Raw genomic sequence first — 20,059 nt, 5'->3', positions numbered from 1 at the left:
ATCAGCACCAGGACCTCTGACCTTTCCCACCTCCCCAGAACAGAAGTGGGATCCCCCAGGGTCCTGTGGACTCACGTGTCTCCCTCCCATCAGGGCAACCACGCCCGCAGGGCCCTCCCTGGGACTAGTGGTACCAAGTGTGGCTGGAGCGCTGAGAGGCCCAGGCTGGGCGGGTCTCCTACCAGGACACAGCCCTTCTGAGTGACCTCCCTAGGCGGGTCCTAGCCAATACCTGGTGCCTGTGTCCCTCCCCAGTCTCCCATCACCCCCACCGCTGGTTTCCATCTGGGCTGCCCCACCCCAAGGCCAAGTCCCTGGACTGGGAGGTGCTGTCCATGCAAAGTGGGCAGAGCAGAGAGCACCCTCAACAGGTGAAGCCCAACAGGGATGAGAAGTCCAGGGTCACGTGGGAGGGCACTGTGCGTCGCCCCTCCTCAGAGCCTTAGAGCCGCACAGCAAGGCGTCTTCCTCAGTTGGCAGCAACGTGGTCCTACTTAGACTTCGTATCTGCTTACCAAGGAGCCAGAGATGAGGACAAAATCTCCCCAACGCGTCCCCCTTTGGAATACCTTCCCCTTGCTGCATCAGGTGTCAGGAGAGACCCAACAGAAAAGTCACCAAGCTAACTTCCTCGAACGGGGACCAGGCTCCTCCATTCAGCCAGGCAGCCTCAGTGGGGGCCATGTGTCACGTCAGAATGAGGATCCGCGCCCGCCCCAGTCACACCTGCACATCCCAGCCTCCTCCCGCGTGGCTCAGGAGCCCCTGGAATGCCCCCCACACTGCAGTCCACCAGGCTGTGCCAGCTCACCCTTCCAAACTCGCCCAGAGCCAGATGGTTCAAAGCAGTTTAATCTTCAGAGAAAAAGATGCTTCGACAGCACAACTTCCACGTCAGGGTACAAGTCGGAGCCTCTGTGCTCCCAGGAGGACCGTGGCTGCCTACGTCCACCTCAGGAGATTAGCCACCCAGGTCCATTACTCCACCTCCCGGGGGGCTTCTTCCTTCTCTCCCACCTCCCAGAACCAGGTGGGCCCAGCCCTAGCCCAGCATTCCCACCAAGCCAGATGGAGGTGTCTGTCCACATTGCTATCATCAGAGTCCTGATCTCTGCTTCCTCTCTGCTCATACAAACCCTCCACGTTTGGTGACAAAGCAATCAATTAGGAGACTGGGGTGTCCAGGAACCAGACAGGATCTGCCATGGTGGGCAACAGTCTTCTGGGAGCTATCTGACACCATATCCTCCCCTGACAATCACCCCCAGCTTTGGGAACTGGGTATTTATTACAAAGGACGCCAACTTCTGGAAGCCGCCAGCCCTCAGGCACAGTCCAGCACCAGCCATGAAGTACAACTGATGAAGAGCCAAGCCGAGAGTGGCTCACCCTGGAGACCCCCAGGCCTGGCCTTGGACGTCCTTCCATGGCCCCCTGGAGTGGCACTTCTAACGGGCACAGCATTTGGCCTGCGGGGCAGGACCCGCATTCAGAACCACGGCTGCGTCCCCCTGTGCGTTGTGGCTCTGCCTGGCCGCCCTCTGCAGTAGCTCTTGCGCTGTGAAGGACAGAAGGGAGAGTTGACTGGGGAGAGTCCCCCGGGACCGCACAGCCTGCGGGCAGAACAGCCCAGACCCACCCTCCTGACAGCCTCTCAGAGCCCGGAACCGAGGACTCCATGTCCCTCCTGCTCACCCCCTGTCCCCAACAGACAGACTCTTGGTCCCAAGACACCAGAAAAGAAGACCCAGTGGAGCAGGTCCCGTGGGAGCCCCAGCCCTCGTCCGGCGGGTGGGCTGCCCTCACTCACCCACGGTGCTGAAGACCTCGGGCACCTGGAGGTTCAGCTTGGCGGAGGTTTCCATGAACAGCAACTTGTTGCTCTCGGCAAACTCCTTCCCTTCCTGAGGGAAAACGATGGGTTTATGAGTTCCCCGAGGACACTAACGACCTCCAACCCACGCCCAAGGGCAGCCGCAGGCTCTTAGAAAACCCCACCCCACGTTCTTCTAGTCCCAAGCCCCAGCCCTTGGTCACCTGGAGCAGCAGGCCCAGGACCAAGAGGGAGGGACGCAGGCAGGGGACGGGTCACACTGGAAGAGGCTCCTGGAGCTGGACAGGGAAGGGCCCTCCTGCTGTGACTGTCCAGCAGACAGAGACAAGATGCCCAAACCGAGGGGACAGAGGAAGAGGGGGAGGCATGGCAGGGGCCCTGCTCCCCACAGGGTCAGGCTAAGTGTAGGAAACCAGAGCAGAGACAGCAGGAAAACCGTGCCCAGGAAGGAGAGGCCAGGGCCAGGCCTAGGAGTCAGGGTTGCCCAGGATGGGCTCCCCCACGCCCACTCTCCCCAAGCCCCCGGCCTCTCCCAACAAGGAGGAGCTCCTGGCGGTCCCAGACCACTCACCTGGGGACCCCTCCCCATGCCACCTCACACGGAGCTGGTAGCCAGGTCTCTGCCCTCTGGGCTTGACCCGCCCACAGCCTGTGGGTCAGTTCGGCGTTGCCCTCCCCTTGGCTTCTCAGCCGGGTCCTCAGAGTCTCCAAAACTTCCCTCTCCTCACTGCCCGTTCTGCAGCTTCTGCTGCTGGTTCTCATGGCCGCCCGCGCTCTCCAGCCCCCCTGGCAGCCACTCCGAGAGGGGCAGCCCTGCAGGCCAGCTGCCTGCCAGGCCCACCTGCTCCACAGCCCATCCAGCTTGGGTGCCCCTCCAAGGCTCCAACGGATGCCACCTGCTCTTGCTCTCTGTCTTCTCCTGGACTCCCTGAAATCTCCAACCTGCTTCCCTTTCCCCTGTCACCTCCAAGGAGCCAGGTCCCTCTCATGAGAGGTACGCCCCACCTGTGCCCTGAGTCAGCCCACCCCTGCCAGTTCATCTCCTGAGGTCTCCAGGTGAAGCCCATGGTCTTCTGCTGGGAGCCATTAGCCAAGTAGGTATGACAATTTCCTTGCCAGCGTACCCCATGTTGCTTAGTGGAAGGACTCGTGGAAATAGGACATTTTGCAGTGACATTGCATGTAGGTGACCTTGCTCAAGGACCAGGGCGGATCCGGTTTAGGGTGTTCCCGGTTTATAATCCGGGTTTAGGGCGTTCCCGCTTTAGGTTCCAGGTTTAAGGTTTAAGGTTATTCCTGCTGGGAATAGGGCGTATCCTGCTGCCTGAGTTCCCCTTGAGTTCTCACGGGATTCAGACAGTATTTTTTGGGAGACAGAAGCCCAGTGGAGGTGGATTTGGGCAGAGAACGCGGATTTCCCCAGAACGTGATTGTAGACGGCTGGTGTGAGTTCGGGAATAAAGAGTTGCTGTTTGAATCTACAAGCTGTGTGGTGGCTCGTGATTGTGTGCCCAGCCAGACTGCGGCAGTCTTCTCCCCCTCACTCCCCACCCCTGGCAAAGAGCACACCCCACACCTGGATGTTGTTTCTAAATGAATTCCCCCAAACTAAGAACCAGGCTTCTCTTAAAACGGCCGATTCCAGGGCTGGAAAGAACACCATGAGTCCAAAAATTCGGAAGTGCTCACAGTGACAGAGCAGGTGGAAGGGACAAGGGGAACTCTAAGGACCCCCATTGGCCAGAACTGGGAGCCGCTGTTCCTGCCACAAAAGGACATCAGCGGGAAAACGGGGGGTCTGAGCCAGAGCTGTGCAAGGTCAGCCAGGCGATGGTCCTCCAAGGTCACGTAAGACGGTGACACTGCAGAGGCTGGAGGACAGCACTGGGATTGCTGTGCTCTCTTTGCAATGAGAGAGTTATTTGGAAATGACAGTTCAGGGCTGGGGTGCAGCTCAGTGGTAGAGAGCTTGCCTAGAGTGTGGGAGGTCTTGGGTTTGATCACAACAGTGATTAAAAATTTTAAAAAGAAAACGATAGATTTTAAAAAACTCATTTTAACAATGCAGCTCTGGCCTGGGGTGCACCTCCCTGGGCTCTGCCTGTCCTGCCTGGCCCTCTATGGCTGCCAGAGCATCTTCAGCTCTGTCCTACCTCCCTTCCTCCCTCGGAGCAGGGGGAGGAGGAAAGCAGTGGCCTGGGTCTCTAGGCCTGTGGCACAGGGGACCCCCAGAGATGGTGTATGGCCCATCCCTGGTGGACGCTCCCGTGGGCTCCATGCCGCAGCATGTCTGGGCCACAGGCGTTCGGCACTGCCCACAGCAGAGAGGCTGGGAAAGCAGAGTCAGTGGTGCCACCAGCCGGGCCCGGCAGAGCTGAGAGCCTCCGGTCTCCCTCCCTGACTGCTCTCCCAGTCACCACCAGGTCCTGAGCCTTCTCACACCCTCTAGGGACTTACTGCTGCCTCCAGACCAAAGCTCCCATGCCAGGGGCTCTGCTTCCCGAGCCCAGAGGGCCTTCTCGGCAGGACCCTGCCCCTCTCCTGCAGCCCGTGCCCCCACCCCTGCCTCTCACACATCTGCTCCTCCTCTGCCTGCCACGCAGAAAGCCTGTCCTGGAACCCAGCTGCACACACACCTTCACACACGCACTTCTGTATGCACAGGAGAACCCATGCACCACCCGTATCCACACGTGTCCTCCCACACACACCTGCGCAATGGTGCCCAGTGTCCAGGCAGACGGGCTCCAAGACCCCTGAAGACACAAAAGCCCTGGTGCTCCAGGCCCTTCTGCAAAATGGTGCATTAGTGCATAAACCCTGCACGCCGGCTCCACACTGTGGTCCGTCCCTAGATCACGGTGACGCCTGACTCAGCGCACGTGCTGTCTAAATAGTTATCATGTTGTGTTATTTAGGGACTAATGAGGAGAGAACCGTCTGTACACATTTAATGCACACACAATTATTTTTTTTTTATCCATGGTAAGTTGAAGCTGTGGATGCAGAACTCAGAGATGCAGAGGGCCAACTGTATACACACACAGCTCCCACAACACACATGTGGGTGCCCACACATACCTATACACACAACAGCTGCACACCACAGACCACCCAGATGCACACACCCACACACACAGGGGTGCACACGTCCTACACACGCACACAGATGCTCCCAGGCCGTCCACCCCGCAGGTGGGCTCGAGGCCACGGGCAGCCTGGCCCTCCTCTTAGCCCCACAGTGCCTCACACACGTCTCTGCAGCGTTTATTCTGCTGTGAATCATTTCATAGAAAAACTACGGCTTTTTAAATATTCTGTCCCTTGTGCAGTTCCTACCAAAGAAGTTTGGATTTATTCTCTTGACCCTTCTTCAACAATATATTGAATACAAAGAAAATATGTGAGAACCCACAAGTCTCAAGGAGGGGCGGAGGGGTGGGAAGGGCGCCAGGTGACCAGGACAGGCCTTGAGGCTGGCGGGGAGGCCCCACTCCCAGCAGGCAGGGACCCTGCAGCCAGCTCCCCAGAGGGGCATGGGTGGGTCCCCTGCACCCTCCAGAGATTCCAGACTTCTTTGGCCAAAAGGGAAACTAAGGTGGAAAGTATGTGGGGGGGCACAAGCATGCATAGGTGTGGGTGTGTGTGAGTGTGGGGGTGTGAGTGGGCAATGTCCCTGCAGGTGTGTGTACCTATGTGTGCGAGGTGCGGGCATATGGGTGTGTGCATTAGTGTGCCTCAGGGTGTGGTGTGGGCGTGTGTGTGTGTGAGCCTATGTGACAACCCAGGGCTGCGGGGTGGGGGCTTCCTCCCGCTGGCCCGAGTGGCACCTGGAAAGTCACCTCCCGCTGCTCGCCGAGGTCCGTCTTGTTGCCGACCAGCATCACCACGCCCTCCCCTGGGAGCAGCTCCTTCTCCAGGTCTGCCAGCCACTGCCGGGCCTTGTGGAAAGAGTCCTGGAGGAGAGAGGGCTGTCGGTGGGCCTGTGGTGGCCTCCGGTCCAGGGCGGCAGAGCAGGCCTGGCACAGGCTGCGGATGTCCCAGGATGCCGTGGGCAGTCCCAGCCCTGCAGGGCTTCTCAGTTCCTCCAAGGTGGGTGGCCGGCCTGCTCCCACCCTGGCTGGTGTCTGCAGCCAGGCAGCCAGCTGCAGGGGCCCAGGGACAGGAACACAGGGTGTCTAGGCCAGGGGCCTCCACCCCTGGAACATTTAGTGCAGGAAAGTAGGGGGCGTCCAGCACTCCAAACCCTGCTCCTAACTGCATTAGACCAAAGACCAGGTAAGGAGTCTCCACCTGGCCCCTGTAGCCCCTCCTGCCCCCCAGCAAGGAGGAAGGAGGCCCTGCTCTCCTCACTGTGCGGCCACTGCATTGCCCACCCTCTCTGGATCCCACCCTGCTCTCTCACCCAGGCCCCTCTCACCTTCCCCCAGGCCCACTGCCCCCCCCAGGATGGCTAGTTCCTACCTCCCAGGCTGGGCCTGCAGCCCCCATGAAGCCAGCCCCTCCCTCCCATCTCCACGGTCTCTGTGGGGGGCTGTGTCCGTAACAGCCCCCCCATCTCAGTGCACTAGTGAGTGTGGAAGACACGGCCCTGCGCGGGGCCTGCTGGGCCAATCATGGAAGAGTAGAGGCAAGTGCAGGGTCAGGGGAGTCAGGTGGCGAGGGCGCGTGGACGTGGTCTCTGTAGTCATGATTGTACCATAGACTGTGGGGCCAGCCCAGCACGAGTCCTTCAGAAGGCGCTGCACTGCCTGGGAAACCAGGGTGGACCAGGGTGGACCCGGAGAGCCCGGGGCATGCCTCGGGCAGCCCTACCTTCCTGGTGATGTCGTACACCAGCAGCGCGGCATTGGCGCCCCTGAAGTAGAGGTGGCAGACGCTGTGGTACTTCTCCTGGCCAGCCGTGTCCCAGATCTCAAGCTTCAGAGACGAGGCTCCCAAATCCACCACCTTTGTGAAGAACGCACCTGGAACAGGGCAGGCGGGCGTTCCCTGAGAGGAGGAGGCTCTCAGTGGGATCCAGACAGCTCTGTCAGTGACCAGTCAGCAAGGCTGGCCACGTGCTGTGCAGGAGCTCCTGACCAAGCCCAGAGTCATCTGTCAGTGCACCCGGTGCTTGGTAGAGTCCCAGAAGCTCTGGGTCGAGGGTGCCACTCAGGGACCCAACTCAAAGCTCTGAATGGCGCAACTTGAAAGAGGTGTCCCATGACCAAGAACCCCACACAGCTCTGCTCCCAGCATTTCAGCGGAGCTCTGGGGACCCTGGAGCCCCTGCACCTAGGGCCACCCTGCTCCCCTGCCTGTCCTGCGGGGAGGCCCTCAGATCCCACCATCAGCTGGCCTCACCAGCCTTCCCATCACCACTGGGTACCAGCCGCCCCCTCTGCTGCCCCTACTTGGTGTCCCTCCACTCCACCTAGAACACTCTCCAAGTCTGCAGAGGTCGCCAGTCCTCAGGGGAGCTAGGGATGTCCTGCTGCAGCCTCTGGGAACCCTGCACACACCCAGAGGCCCACGGAGCCTGGTGTTCTCTGCTCCCAAGGGAACAGGGAGGCCGTGGAGGCAGGACTATCTTATTCCCGCACCCACTTAATCATGGCATGAAGATCTACTTGCGCATACTGGGCACTCCGTGTTTCAGTTGAAGACTTTTTTCCCAAGCTCTCCAAGGTGATGTGATTTTAAAATAGTCATTTAATAGCAGCAAAATGTTTTGTGCCATGGTGTGTGGCTTGTGGGGGGATCTAGAGGGAAAGAGTGAGGAGGGGGAGATGTCAGGGCATGAAGGGGTCAGCCGAGACCAACAGGCTCCTGCCAGCACCCTGGCCACCCACCCAGATCCAGGGTGGGAGTGGAGCCCATTGGAGAGATTCTGGCAGCCACATGTTCAAAATTAAAACTTCCACTCCAAGGATAGCATGTGAGTGTCCTGGGGCTGCAGTAACAAATGGCCACAAACTGCGTGGCTTTAAACAAAGCAGATTTATTCTTCCAGTTCTGGGGGGGCAGGGTCTGCTTCTTCTGGGGAATTGAGGCTGAAGCCATTCCCTGCCTGACTTCAGCTGTGGGGCTGGCCAGCCTTCCTCGGTGCTCCCTGACTTCTGGACACATCACCCCAACCTGTCTCCAGTACACATGGCCTTCCCTCTGTGTCCCTGGGTTCTCTCCTCTTTCTACAAGGACACCAGGCACTGGACTCAGGGACCATCCTAAGTCCAGGAAGAGCTCATCTCAACTCATAACGTCTCAAAGACCCTAACTCCAGTAAGGTCACACTCCCAGGCTGTGGGGTTAGGACTTGGTGATATCTCTAGGGGACGCAGTTCCACCACAGACAGAGCCCAGGGCTGAACAGACTTCCAGCGTGGAGCAGGAAGATCCTGATTCTCTCCTGGAGAATGGAGTTGGGGTAGGTCCTCCAGAGAAGCAGCTCTAAGCTCTTCCGCCCACTCGTCCACATTTTCCTGCAGGGCCATGGACTTGAGATTAGACTAACGAGTTCAGTCAAGCCGCGGCCCTTGTCTGGACAGCTGCAGCTCACACAGGCCACTGTCATGCCTGAACATGAACCACCAGCACAGCAGGCTCCCATTCGTGGGCCCTGGGTGTGGTCCACAGCTGTGAGGACCTAGGCAACTTGCTCCAACTCCCCACGTCTCAGTTTGCTCTTCTCAAAGGCAAGCAAATGGTGCCCGCTACCCAGGTGGCTATAGAACTGCATGAGAAGACAGGGGGCACCGGTTCCGGTGCATGGATTTCTACTTCCTCTTCCTGTCTTCTTGGCTCTCCCTGGAGTCATCACCCAGCATCCTCACCTTTCACCCACACCCTGTCTGTGCACCACCTTCTCAGACCACATATCTGATTTTGAACTTGCTGTATTTAGAAGCTGTCACAGCCAGGCACAGGTGGGCATGAAGCTCAGGTTCACGTCTTCCATTGACCAGCCTTAGCTGCTGAGCTTCTTCTTCTCCACTTTAAAAATGGTGCCCAAGAGTTGTGTTTAGATGGGTGCAAAACCCGGACAAATTTCCAAGGAGTGCAGTCTAAGCAGTGATGGCACCAGGTGAGTGTTTGGATGCTCACTGAGCCCAGAATGACGTCTTCCCTGGAGATGGGAGGAAAGCGCTGTCACTCCAGCCCGGCTTTGCCCTCACACCCCAGGCCAGGCACCAGCCAAGGCACGTGCAAGGTGGCCGAGTGTGGAGGGGACACCGATCTCAAACCTGCCTCCTGAGCCTAGTGTTCGGGCACGTCCCTGGGACTGAGGGGTGATGAAGGTGTGGGGAAGGCGATGGGGGGAAGCAGTGGTCTCCCGTGTGTGAGCCAGCTCCATGGCTCTTGGAGAACGTGTTTTCTAAACATGGCAGTGTTCGCATGACCTGAAGGTAGAGCTTGGGGCCTCCTGACATCAAGAAGTCCCTGTCAGACACCGGTGCTGGCCCAAGTGAAGAGTTGGTGTTTTTGACAAAAGTCACCTTGGACTCCCTGAAAAGTAACCTAGGCAGCCATTACTGTCACGACCCCCAGGCCCTAAGGGTGCTCCACAGCAAAGCTAGTGGGAGACTCAAGATGTTGTGTGGCCTCCAAAATCTGTGATTTTTAAAGTCAACTGAAGAAGGGAAGCCACCCAAAGCAGGTGAAGCTATAGGGCTTAGTTAGGTTCTCCCTCCCTTCAGGCAGGTCCCAGTGCAGGTTTCTGAGGCCACCTGGGCCTTGGGGGCTTGCTGCAGCCCAGGAGAGAGCACAGAGGTATCACCTTCTGCTTTCAAATTGCCATTGACTCCGTTTTCTATATCTGCACAGCTAAAGCCAAACGTGATTGAAAAATACATTCCTGCACAGGTATGGTGGCACACACCTGTAATCCCAGCCACTGGGGAGGCTGAGGCAGGAGGATCACAAGTTCAAGGCCAGCCTGGGCAACTTAGCCAGATGCTGTTTCAAAATAAAATAAAAAGGACTGTGGGTGTGGCTCAGTGGCAGAACACTGGCCTAGCCTGTGAGGGGCCCTGGGTTCAATCCCCAGCACCACAAAAATAAATGAGTAAATTTCTAGGAAACCCAGATATACTTGGAGGTTTTACCTGAAATGATATTAGGTGTAAGGCAGGTCATGTGGGGCCAGAAGGAGCCAAGAGCCGGGAATCTTTTTTTTTTTTTTTAAGAGTCTCTAGAATCTGCTCGTCCAAATAACACAGTGGCATGGTATTGATGAGCTGTAACGTGACCTGGGGCCACCTGGGGCCATGTCTCACCATGGCCCATAGAGGCACAAGCCAGTTTTCTCCTCCTCTGCCTGCTTCTATAAGCCCCCGTGGACACTGAACAACAGGACAGGAATTCAGAGTGCAGAGAGGGGATGCGCTCTAACTTGTGTTCCATAGCCCCAAACCAGACTGTGCCTGAACTCAATTTTAATATCATTAAAGTGTTTTGGCTTTGTTACAGAATCTGCTCATTTGAATGCTCTCTGTATTGCTCGCCAGTTAGTAAAAATTATAACCTGCGTAGAAGGTGAAGCGTGAAATGCACATCTCTTCAGGGTCCAAGCACATGAGCAGAGTGCTGAGTTCCACAGGGAAGTGAGCTGGTCACATCAGATGTGTTCTGCACCCATTTGTCACCGCCCCCTTGGTGTATAAAACCCAGTGGGCCTGGGGGAAGCTTGAGGCACCTCCAGGACCGCCCCTGCAGCCCAGGGAAGTAGGCCAGAATGCCCCCCATCTGGGCCAATGGAACTCGGGATGGGGTGATCGTCGGGGAGCGCTGGGTGGTCCCAGCCCATCCTGACCAGTGGCTACTCCTGCCCAGGGCAGCCTTCCCCCTCCATCACGCCCTCTCCTATGGCGGGACTGATCCTCTGTGGCTGGGGTAGCAGGAGATAAAGGGAAGATGGGCTGGTGGCCCCTGGGAGACCCCGCTCTGGCGCTGCTCCTCTGGACAGCCCTTTGGCTTCTCAGCTTTGGGGACTCAGTTTGTCTGTCACCTCTCCTCCTTTTCCTTGGGGTGGGCCACGTCTTTCCCAGGGATGGCCAGGGAGCCCCGTCCTGAAGCTCTGCAGAACCACTCAGTGAGGGACCCAGGGACGTGTCAATCTCCCAAAGGACCCTGGAGCTGGCCCTGCCCTGAAGTGGCCCCACCTGGGACACCATAGGCCCTGGCCCCATGCTTGCTCTGGGGACGAGGACAGCACCCACGGTCACCATAGAGACACACCGCCTGGCTCTGCAGTCCTCACCCTCACTGATAAAAGCCACACGTGAACAAAGAACGGATCAGTGCAGAAGGCTCTGCCCAGCACAGGACCCCTCCCCAAACCAGAGGCTACAGGGGGTCACGTCCCTCCATCTCCTCACCTGAGAAGTGGGAAAACACTTAGCAATAATAAAACAACAGGAACAATATCAAACTTCACAGAATAAGACAAACATAACATACAAAGGATACAATATTTGTTTACATTATAATGTGACGATTATAATAATGTAGCAATTTCCAAGGACAGCCGGAGCATGTGCCATATCTATCCCGAGTCTGAAGCCTGGGGAGACTCGCATGACTCAGACACTAGGACAGAGTCCAGGCCACTGTCCCCACAGGAACACCGTTCTTGCGTCCTAGAGACAGGGCTCCACCTGGTGTATAAAGGTGAACAGGGAACCGCCCTGCCCAGCGAGCTGGGTGGTCGCAGGTTGACCTAATCTGGATGTCCTCTGCCTCCCTTCTAGACGATATCCCACAGGGACAACAGTGTGACAAAGGCCACAGCACCACAGGCACAGTCCTGCCCAGATAAGAGGTTCTCCCCTCCACAGAGACAAACCCAGGCCTGGGGGAGGGGACAGCCCACTAGAGGATGGCCCCCAAGGGCTGGGGAGGGTACTAGAAATAGGGGCCATCCAGGCCTGCCCCTGCAGCACAGGCCTGGACGGTGAGCCAGGACCTCTCAAAGGGCCCAGCCCGTGTCCACCCTGCTGACACTGGGTGTCCCCCTAAAGAGAAGGTGAACCAGGGACAGGGAGGGCCAGCAGAGGCAGACTCCTGGCCCCGGGCTGCCCGGGAGCAGGGCGGTAAGGTGATGGCTGAACCAGGCCTGGGTGTGACCCCCACACACAAGGCCTTCAGATTAGGAGTTTTTCCTTAAAAGAGGAAAAAGTCCCCAAGAAGACACCAAATGAGAAGCTGTGGGTCACTTGTGAGGACACTTGTGAGAAGCTGTGGGTCAGAGCTCAGTCTGGAGTTTTGTTTCTCCGGGCCCGAGGGGGTAAAATAAAGTTTGTTGTTCTCTCAGAGTGCTGCTTGCTGCTTCTCGACCTTCTGTTTCCCTGACAGCAAGGCCTCACCCCACTGTTGGAGGCTCTGCTCCCTCTCGGTCACCCTGAGGCTCAGTGAGCAGTACGTGCAGGACCCTCCCGACGCAGGGAGATGGCCCCATGCATGGAGCCCCACCCTCCACTCCCTGCACGTCGCTGCCCTGTCTGCGTGCATCCTCCATGGGGCCTGCTGCCTCCAGGGTGCTGGCCCTGCAGACAGCTAGGCCAGGTCACAAGCCTGTCAACGGTGCTGAAGCAGGTATTTCAGGCTTTGTGGGCCACAAGGTCACTGCTGCAACTACTTAGTGCTGCTGCTACGTTAGGATGAACAAAGAAGGAAGCCCGTCGTTCACAGAGCACAGTAACCAGCAGGCACAGCTGTTTCCACAGGTTCCCACGGGCAGGCTGGGCCCATCTGGCCATGAGCCATCACTGCAGACCTCGAAATCAGAGCGAGCTCCAGCCCCAGAACCAATCAAGCTGGCAGGGGCTAGCACCTACTTCCTCCCTCCCACATCATGTCCCTGACCACCCAGGGACATGGCCCTCACCGCCTGGGTTTAGTCCTGTGGTCTCCCATCTCAACTCAGGCCACGCTGCTGTATTCTGAAAGGAAGCCCGAGTCCAATATCTTGGGCGAATGGCGTGGGGGCGTGGATGTTCTTGCTAACAGAGAGGGGTGCAGCCTGCACAGCTGGCCTGAGTGGACCCCTGAGGCTCTCCTCAGCTCCCTCTGGAGCAGTCCCTTGCTGGTCACTTCCCACCCTTCACCCCACTCATGGCCCTGCGGCCTTCAGGAGCCATGCCCTAGGGACAGGGAAGGGCGCCCACTCTGCAGTGCCCTGTGCTGCGTTTCGTAGCCATTCGTGTTTGCTACGTCTTCATCCTGCTGTGGAACTCTCCGTGCCTAATGCAGGCCAGGGATGGCGTCCACGCTCAGACACTCATCAAGTGACTGAACACACGAGTGAGAGAAGCCAGTGCTTCCCTGTGGCCGAGTGCCCATCTGAACCGAAGCCCTGCTGCTGAACACACTGTCCCCCCCTAAGCCGCCTTTGGAGAGGACAGGCATAAAGAGCACACTGGATTCCCTATTTCAGTTGGGAACTGGGCATGGCAGCCAGACAGGATGCACCCAGAGGAGGTAAAGGGGCCAGCAGCCTGCAGATGCCCTGAGACACTCACCTCTGAGACCGTGAGGTGCCAGCCTCCTTAAGACGCCCAGGAGAAGGTCTTCCCTCCAGGCCCCCACCCTCGTGGCCCACAGTCCCTCCCCAGTCCAGGCCCGGCTAGGAAACCAAATCCAGGCAGAAAGGGAGCCTCTTTGGGAATAAATTAACTAGGGAGTGGGGTTTGCAGGCCAGTCGGGTGGCTCAGTGGGCAGATCCAGGCAAGTCCTTCCTCTGGGTCGCCCTTCACCAGACCATATTTCCCCAGAGCTGACCCTGAACCCCCCACCCCATGCAGACCCCAGCTGGGCTGGCGCCTGTCTCAGAGGCAGGGCGTGTACCTGCCCTGCTGGATTCTGTTCCGCATGCCTGACCTTGATGGCACCTCAGCTGTCCCCACCCCACGCCTGGTGCGCATGCTGAGCACACTCAGCTGGGACCCAGAACCGCGGAGGCTCCAGGGTGCCCACCCAGCCTGCCCCTGTGGGCTTCCCGCTCTGCCCTGCACTCACATCCCACAGTCGGCAGGACACTCTTGAAGTCATCCTTCACGTACCGGAGCACCAGGCTGGACTTGCCCACGGAGCCACTTCCCAGGAGGACCAGCTTGGACACTCGGGGCTGGCCAGGGGCATCCCTGGGCGGGGTGAGTCCATCTGCCTGCGCCATCCCCTGCAAAGAGCCACAGACCGAGGCAGGCTGGGTGTCTGAGGCCAGATCCTGTCAGCAGGCTCGCCCGGCTGCTCCTGGGGAGCACAGACGCCTTGAACAGAGCCGGTCAGCAGCGCCCTGGGCAGGCACCTGCCCACTCTGCACCCAGACCCACCTCCCCCACGTAAGCTGGGCCAGCAGGATCTACTTTGTATCCATGGTGAGGAGCAAAAGGAGCCCTGCCTGGAGAGTGCCCCTGCAGACGAAGGGCACAGACCTGACCTGACCAGCAAGGACCCTGCGCAGCTATTTGCTGGCGCACTTCCTAGTTACCAAAACCTCTCCCTAAAAAGTGCTGTCCCCAGGCCTCGCACATTTCAGTCTTTCTGGTTCTCTAGGACCTCGGAACCCAGCGCCAGGCCCTGCAGAAAGCCAGCTCCACAGTCCAAATAGATGCATGTGAACCTGCACATTTGTCATCTGTAGAAACTTCTGCCCACACACCCCAGCAGAGAAGGGTCCCAGCGTGTACCCACACCCACTCCTGCAGTGACCAGGTCTGGCCCATGGTGGGCCACCCACACCGCCACCCTCCCCGTCAGGCTGAAGCAGTCTCCGTAGGATGGGAGTTCTCTTGCCCTTTGCCTTCCTTGCAAGGGGAACCAGGTGTCTGGCAGCCTTCCCCCCAGGTTTCCTGACGCACCGTGTGGCCACTGAACACCTTCCCTGGACCCTGCACAGTGAGACAGGGTCAGGCACACACTGTCCAATAGTAAAAATGCCTGGTGAGTGTGGCCAGCACACCCCTGAAAGACGCACTGTGTCTGTTCATTTCTGCACTGTTCAGTCATTGAAGACCACTGCGGTGTCTCCAGGGGGTGGCTACATGGTGACATTCTAATGTCTGTTTCTGATCTGGGCCACTTCTAGAAAGAGAGACACCCCCTAATTAATGTCCACACCATCATGGGGCAGCTGGGCCAGTCTGTGACCTCCTCTCCCTCCATGACCGGGAGGGAAGGGCTGGGTGTGACAGGCTGGGGAGCAAAGGCTCAACCCAGACAGGCCCGAATCCCCATGCCCACAGGCCTGTCCCAGGCAGAAAATGCCTGGACAGGGAAAGGGCCCGGGGAGAAGTCCCGAGGCCCATCTCAGGGGGATCCTCGTGGGATTCACCATGAACTGCGATATTTCAAAGTTTCAGAGAAAAATCAGAAATACAAACTAATTGTTTAGATTTTTCATTCATTCTTTAAAAAAAAAAAAAAAAAAAAGCTACGTAGACATCCCAGCATGCAGCCATGGCTGAGAAACACAGAACTTTGTTTTCTTCAGGTCTGGTAATAGCATAATAGGTGCTCAATAAATACCTAAGGGCTGGGTGGAGGGAGAGACAAGGTGGAGCGCAGAGGAAGAATGTGTTACCCAGCACCTGTGTTTTGAAATGTTTGCCTGAACTGAGGCCATTGCTCAGGGCCTACAGGAGGTCAGAGTGGCTGAGGGAGGGCAGGACCAGCTCTGCCTGAGGAAGACAGCTGTGGGAGCCACCTGATTGAGACAGCGGCCCAGACCTGCCTGGCCACCCTGGAATTTCCTCATTTTTCAGACCCACAACAGCCCAGTGAGGGTCCTGGAAAGGCCCACTCTGCTCACCAGCGCCCACCAATGAGGCTCTAAGCAGCTCCTTCTGCATATGTCTGACCCACTCTAGATTCAACTCCAAGGTCAAAGTCAAACACACACGATGAGCAAGTGGAAAGCCTCTCAGAAATCAGCTGGCCTCAGGAATACAAGTCAACCCGGCCAGCCAAAGTGCAGACCAGAGTCCAGGGTCCTGAGCAAGCCCCAGGAAAGATAAGAAGGCCTCAAAGCTCATCAAGTCCACTGTCAAACAAACCTGGGAGTTTGCTCTGGGTCTCCTTGCCTTCCCTCAAGCAGGTGCAAACCTCTCTCTGCAACAGTCTCCTCTGGTCTCACAGCTGCTATCCACTGTGTCCAGCCCCCACACATACTGGTCACCGGAACAGACAAAAGTGCCTGCCAGGTGGAGCCTGCACTTCCCCGTTCTGTTCTTGGTTGAAAAGACCTGGTTTGATCTGCGTTGATTTGTGTAATTATACGTGACTCCTCTCTCACTGGCTATAACTGCTAATAAGGGCAAGGACTGTGCCCATTGAACATACAGCAGGTGTTCAGCATGTAGCTCATAAATGAGGGACTGGCAAGGAGCCGTAACTGGACAGAGGAGCTGTTTCTGCCCTGTGGCTTTTATGACAGTCACACCTGGCACTTGTCAAGGAGTGGCTGGGGCAACTGCAGAGGGACACCAAAGGCCACCAGCAGGCACTGCAGGAGCGTCCCAGGGGCCACACGCAGGCCACCCTGCCCACAGAGCTCAGATAGGGCTGCAGGGTGCAGCCGACAGACCCTCCACCAAGAGGAGCAGGGCAGCCATGCCCTCTAGCCCCACCTGGCCATCTGCACAGAGCCCACAAGGCTGAGCAAGAAACCTGTGGGACCCACGTGACCCCATCCTAGAGCCCAGCAGCTCTCCCAGGACAAGGACGCAGACAGCAAAGCCCGGCACACTGTTCCAGCTCTGCCCCCTCGCTGGGCACCAGCGTCCTCCAGCCACTGGCAGAGAGCAGCAGTAAGTGCAGTAGTGGTCAGCCTCCCAGGGGGACCGCCAGACTCCCGGCCAAGAGAGGTTCAGCAGCCAGTCCTACTGAGAAACTGCTTCTTCTTTCTTCCTGTACTGGGGATTGAGTGAGATACCACTTTGAAGAATGAAATCTTTTAACTTTCCAGCTCACCCTTGTTTGTTTGTTTTTTCTTCTGTGTGTATTAACTGGGATGAACTCAGGGGCTCTCTACCACTGAGCTACATCCTCATTTTTTTTTTTTTTTAAATTTTGAGGCAAGGTCTCACTAAGTTGCCCAGGCTGGCCTTGAACTTGAGCTCCTGCCTCAGTCTCCTAGATAACTGGGATCATGGGAGCACCCTCACCCCACCAATACTTATTTCTTTTGTTTTTTTTTATACCAGGGATTGAACCCAGAGGCACTTAACCACTGAGCCACATCCCTGATCTTTTTATTTTTTATTGTGAGACACGGTCTCTGTAAGTTGCTGAGGCTGACTTTGAACTTGTGATCCTCCTGCCTCAGCATCTTGAGCCACCGAGATTACAGGTGTGTACCACTGCACCTGGTTTAATGCTTGTTTCTTGACAGAAGTACATAAGCCACTCTCTGAGGAGAAAACACCTCATTGATCTGCACTGGGATCTATATCGGGAGTCCTAACATCCACGGGAGCACATTCCCAAGTTCCCAAAGGTGCTCCTCCAGGTTTCTTTGCTATTATTCCCACAGAGTAATAAAATTCATCTTAAAATTCAAGAAAATCTTTGGCCCAAACATGTGTGGATTATCCTGGATAGGTGGAATATGAATGAATGCCCCACTACTGGGACACCAGGTTTGTATTTCTTGGATAAAATCCATCTCTGTGCTTAAAAAAAATACTCTTCACCAGGCACAGTGGCACACACCTATAATCCCAGTGACTCAGGAGGCTGCGGCAGGAGGATCACAAGTTCAAGCCCATCCTGGGAAAATTAACAAGACCCTCTCTCAAAAACAAAATAAGAAATAAAATAAAACAGTTGGTATTATGGCTCAGTGGTAGAGCACCCCCTTCTCTCTATATATATTTGGTGCTGGGGATTGAACCCAGTGTGGGTGTACGTGTGTGTTTAAATATAAACATATTGTCAATATGTAAAAAAGGAAACTACCTATAGTCCCACACCCTCAGTACAACCACCAAGGAAATTTTGCCCATTCGATTTCCCATGCACCTTCAAAGCAAACTGAATCCCACAGTTTTAACATAAAGCATACATCTTGCCTTAAAAAAAAAAAAAAAAGCCCAGAACCTTAACATAACATCAAAGGCAGTGGTCCACGAGCTACCTGTGCTTCAAGGCCGTATGTGTGATGTCTACACAGCTCCCTACAGCCTCTTACTGGATTTTCACTTGACTTAATCTCTTTTCTCTGTACTAAGTAAGACTGCAGTAAGCGTTTTCAAGTTGATGGTGTGTGGTAAGCTTTCAACAATGGGAGGGTGGAGCTCTCAATTCAAAGAGTAAACTGGGAGTCTGACCTCTGACCTGGCTCTGGAATTTACCGGAGGCTGTCCAAAGTCTCTCTAAGGCCATGAGTCGGGGTTCCTCTTCTAGTCCTGACTGGGATGCTGCTTCTCACGAGCACACCTGCCTTCCACCAAAGGAGAAAGCAGGAGGCCAACCCCAAACTGGTCTTCACTGGGGGCGGGTCTGGTTTAAGGCTGCAGGGGCTGCTCCTCCTGTGTCCTCCTCCCCAGGCTGGAGAAGAACCCTGCATAGCTGTCTACGCCTCGATTCCCTCATGATCAGAACAATGTGGCCACTTAATACAGAAAAGTAAAAGCAAGACACCGTTAAAAAGAGAGTCCTAATGAGAAAATCTGGCGAGCTCACGAGACATGACTGTCTGTACTGCTGAGCATCTTGACGTTACCAAAACGGATCCCTTGGAGGGGACAGCCTCTTACAGCAGTTCACACTCAAGGTCTTTCACTGGACACCTTCAGGGCATCCATTCCAGAGAGCCAGCCAGCATCCAAACAAGGACAGCTCGGGTCCCGAGGAACCAAGGCCTCTGCTGGTCCCTTTGGTGATGCACACCAGGACGCGTGCACACACAGACATACAGACACTCTGCAAAGCACGCAGCAGCCCTCACACGGGCTCACCTGTTTCCCACGGTTGTTCACTCCCGAAAGCCCGAGGTCGTCCCCAGCAGGTCCGGAGGGCCCCACCTGTCTCCCTTCCTTCTTCCTCCTGGCCTGGGGAGAGCTCTGCTTCCCTTTCCGGGTGGGCTGGGCAGTGGCTGTGGCAGGACAGGAGGCTCTGCTGTAGGTCAGGTCCCTTCCCTTCCCTTCCCTTCCCAAGGCTCCAGGGCAAAGTCCACTCACAGTCATGTGGTCACCTGGGGCAGGGGCAGGCTCCAGGCCTGCCTTTCCAGTGTCTGAGCTCTGTTCTCCCTGGTTTGAAGGTCTTTCCTGACCCCTCCTCAGAGCTCTCCTGATCCTGTTGCCTTGAACACCAACAGCCCAGGAGAAAAGAGAGCTTTTTGGCCAAATGAACTTTTTCCTCCTACAAACCGCTGGCAGCCAGTTGGAGGAGGCCCAGGTAGGCGGTTCAAAGGTTCAGATCTGGGCTTGAGGCCCCCAGGAGGTGGCCTCCAAGGAGGCAGAGGGCAGGGCACTGGAGAGACTCTGGGGTAACAGAACAGTCTCTTCCAGAGATTTTCAGCCTCCAGGTGTGGCTGGGCTGGTGAGCTTGGCCAGAGGCCAAGGGAGATAAACATTGGTCAGCTGAGAACGGCGAGCCATAAAATCAGCCTGAGAAGCTCCCTTTCTTGATGCACTCACCTGAACCTCACTGGGGTTCCCCGACACCGGGCACCGGGAAGCAGGCACAGTGGCTCCAGGGTCCCAGGCCCTGCGGGTGGAGCTGCAGCTGGAGGCACCTCTGGTGGCCCTCTGCAGCATCCTGGCAGGACCGGTTTCTCTTCTGGGCCCTGCGGGGTGGTTCTTCTCCAGGACACAATGCCCCTTGCGGTGTGGCCACCTCCCCAGCTGGCCTGGCTGCCTTGGACATTGAGAAGCCCCTGCCTCTTGTCATCCATCCTGATCTCCAGCCCCAGACTGGTAACTCAAGGTCTGGGAGCCAGGATTCTCTTGTGTCACTCAGGATAGAGCTGGAACGTAAGGATGCACTTTTCTTTTTTAACTTTGAGGACAAACTTAGGAGTTAAAGATCTTTTTTCTTTTTTTTTTTTAAGATAACCTCAACATTTTATTATCTTCGTAACAAAACAATGAAGCTTAGAACAGGATCACTTGGCCCTTTCTCTTCTATCTCCTCCCAGTTGGAAACGCTTGCATCTCTTAAAGTAGCCAGGGTTCTCTTCCATCTGCAGCGAGGCTCAGCTCAAGCCTCAGCACCATCTTCTTTGTAGATTTAGAATTTTTCTTA

The 20,059-nt window shown here is 56.5% G+C and overlaps 1 protein-coding gene across 5 annotated transcripts; it reads right to left on the bottom strand.

Moving 5' to 3' along the window:
• Positions 1 to 834: 834 nt before the first annotated feature.
• Positions 835 to 19,024, bottom strand: Rab17 (RAB17, member RAS oncogene family). Of its 5 annotated transcripts, none has more exons than XM_046456950.1 (7): positions 18,994 to 19,024; positions 18,772 to 18,908; positions 13,876 to 14,065; positions 6,650 to 6,801; positions 5,665 to 5,790; positions 1,811 to 1,904; positions 835 to 1,558 (listed from the first exon to the last, which is right to left on the bottom strand). In XM_046456950.1, the coding sequence occupies exons 3-7, from the start codon at positions 13,973 to 13,975 to the stop codon at positions 1,449 to 1,451; spliced, it is 582 nt and encodes a 193-aa protein (XP_046312906.1). In that variant the 5' UTR covers positions 13,976 to 14,065; positions 18,772 to 18,908; positions 18,994 to 19,024; the 3' UTR covers positions 835 to 1,448. The 5 variants fall into 5 exon arrangements, with proteins under 5 accessions (XP_046312906.1, XP_046312904.1, XP_046312903.1 ...); XM_046456948.2 differs by having other exon boundaries at positions 13,832 to 14,065; positions 18,994 to 19,017; XM_046456947.2 differs by having other exon boundaries at positions 13,832 to 13,991; positions 18,994 to 19,017.
• Positions 19,025 to 20,059: the final 1,035 nt, after the last annotated feature.

This window comes from Marmota monax, unplaced genomic scaffold, assembly GCF_021218885.2.
Source record: "Marmota monax isolate L192 unplaced genomic scaffold, Marmota_monax_Labrador192_F-V1.1 WCK01_AAM20220418_F8-fsc00230, whole genome shotgun sequence".
Lineage (NCBI taxonomy): Eukaryota > Metazoa > Chordata > Mammalia > Rodentia > Sciuridae > Marmota > Marmota monax.
Note: the sequence above shows the minus strand (reverse complement) of the source record. Positions and strands in the feature narration are given on the sequence as shown.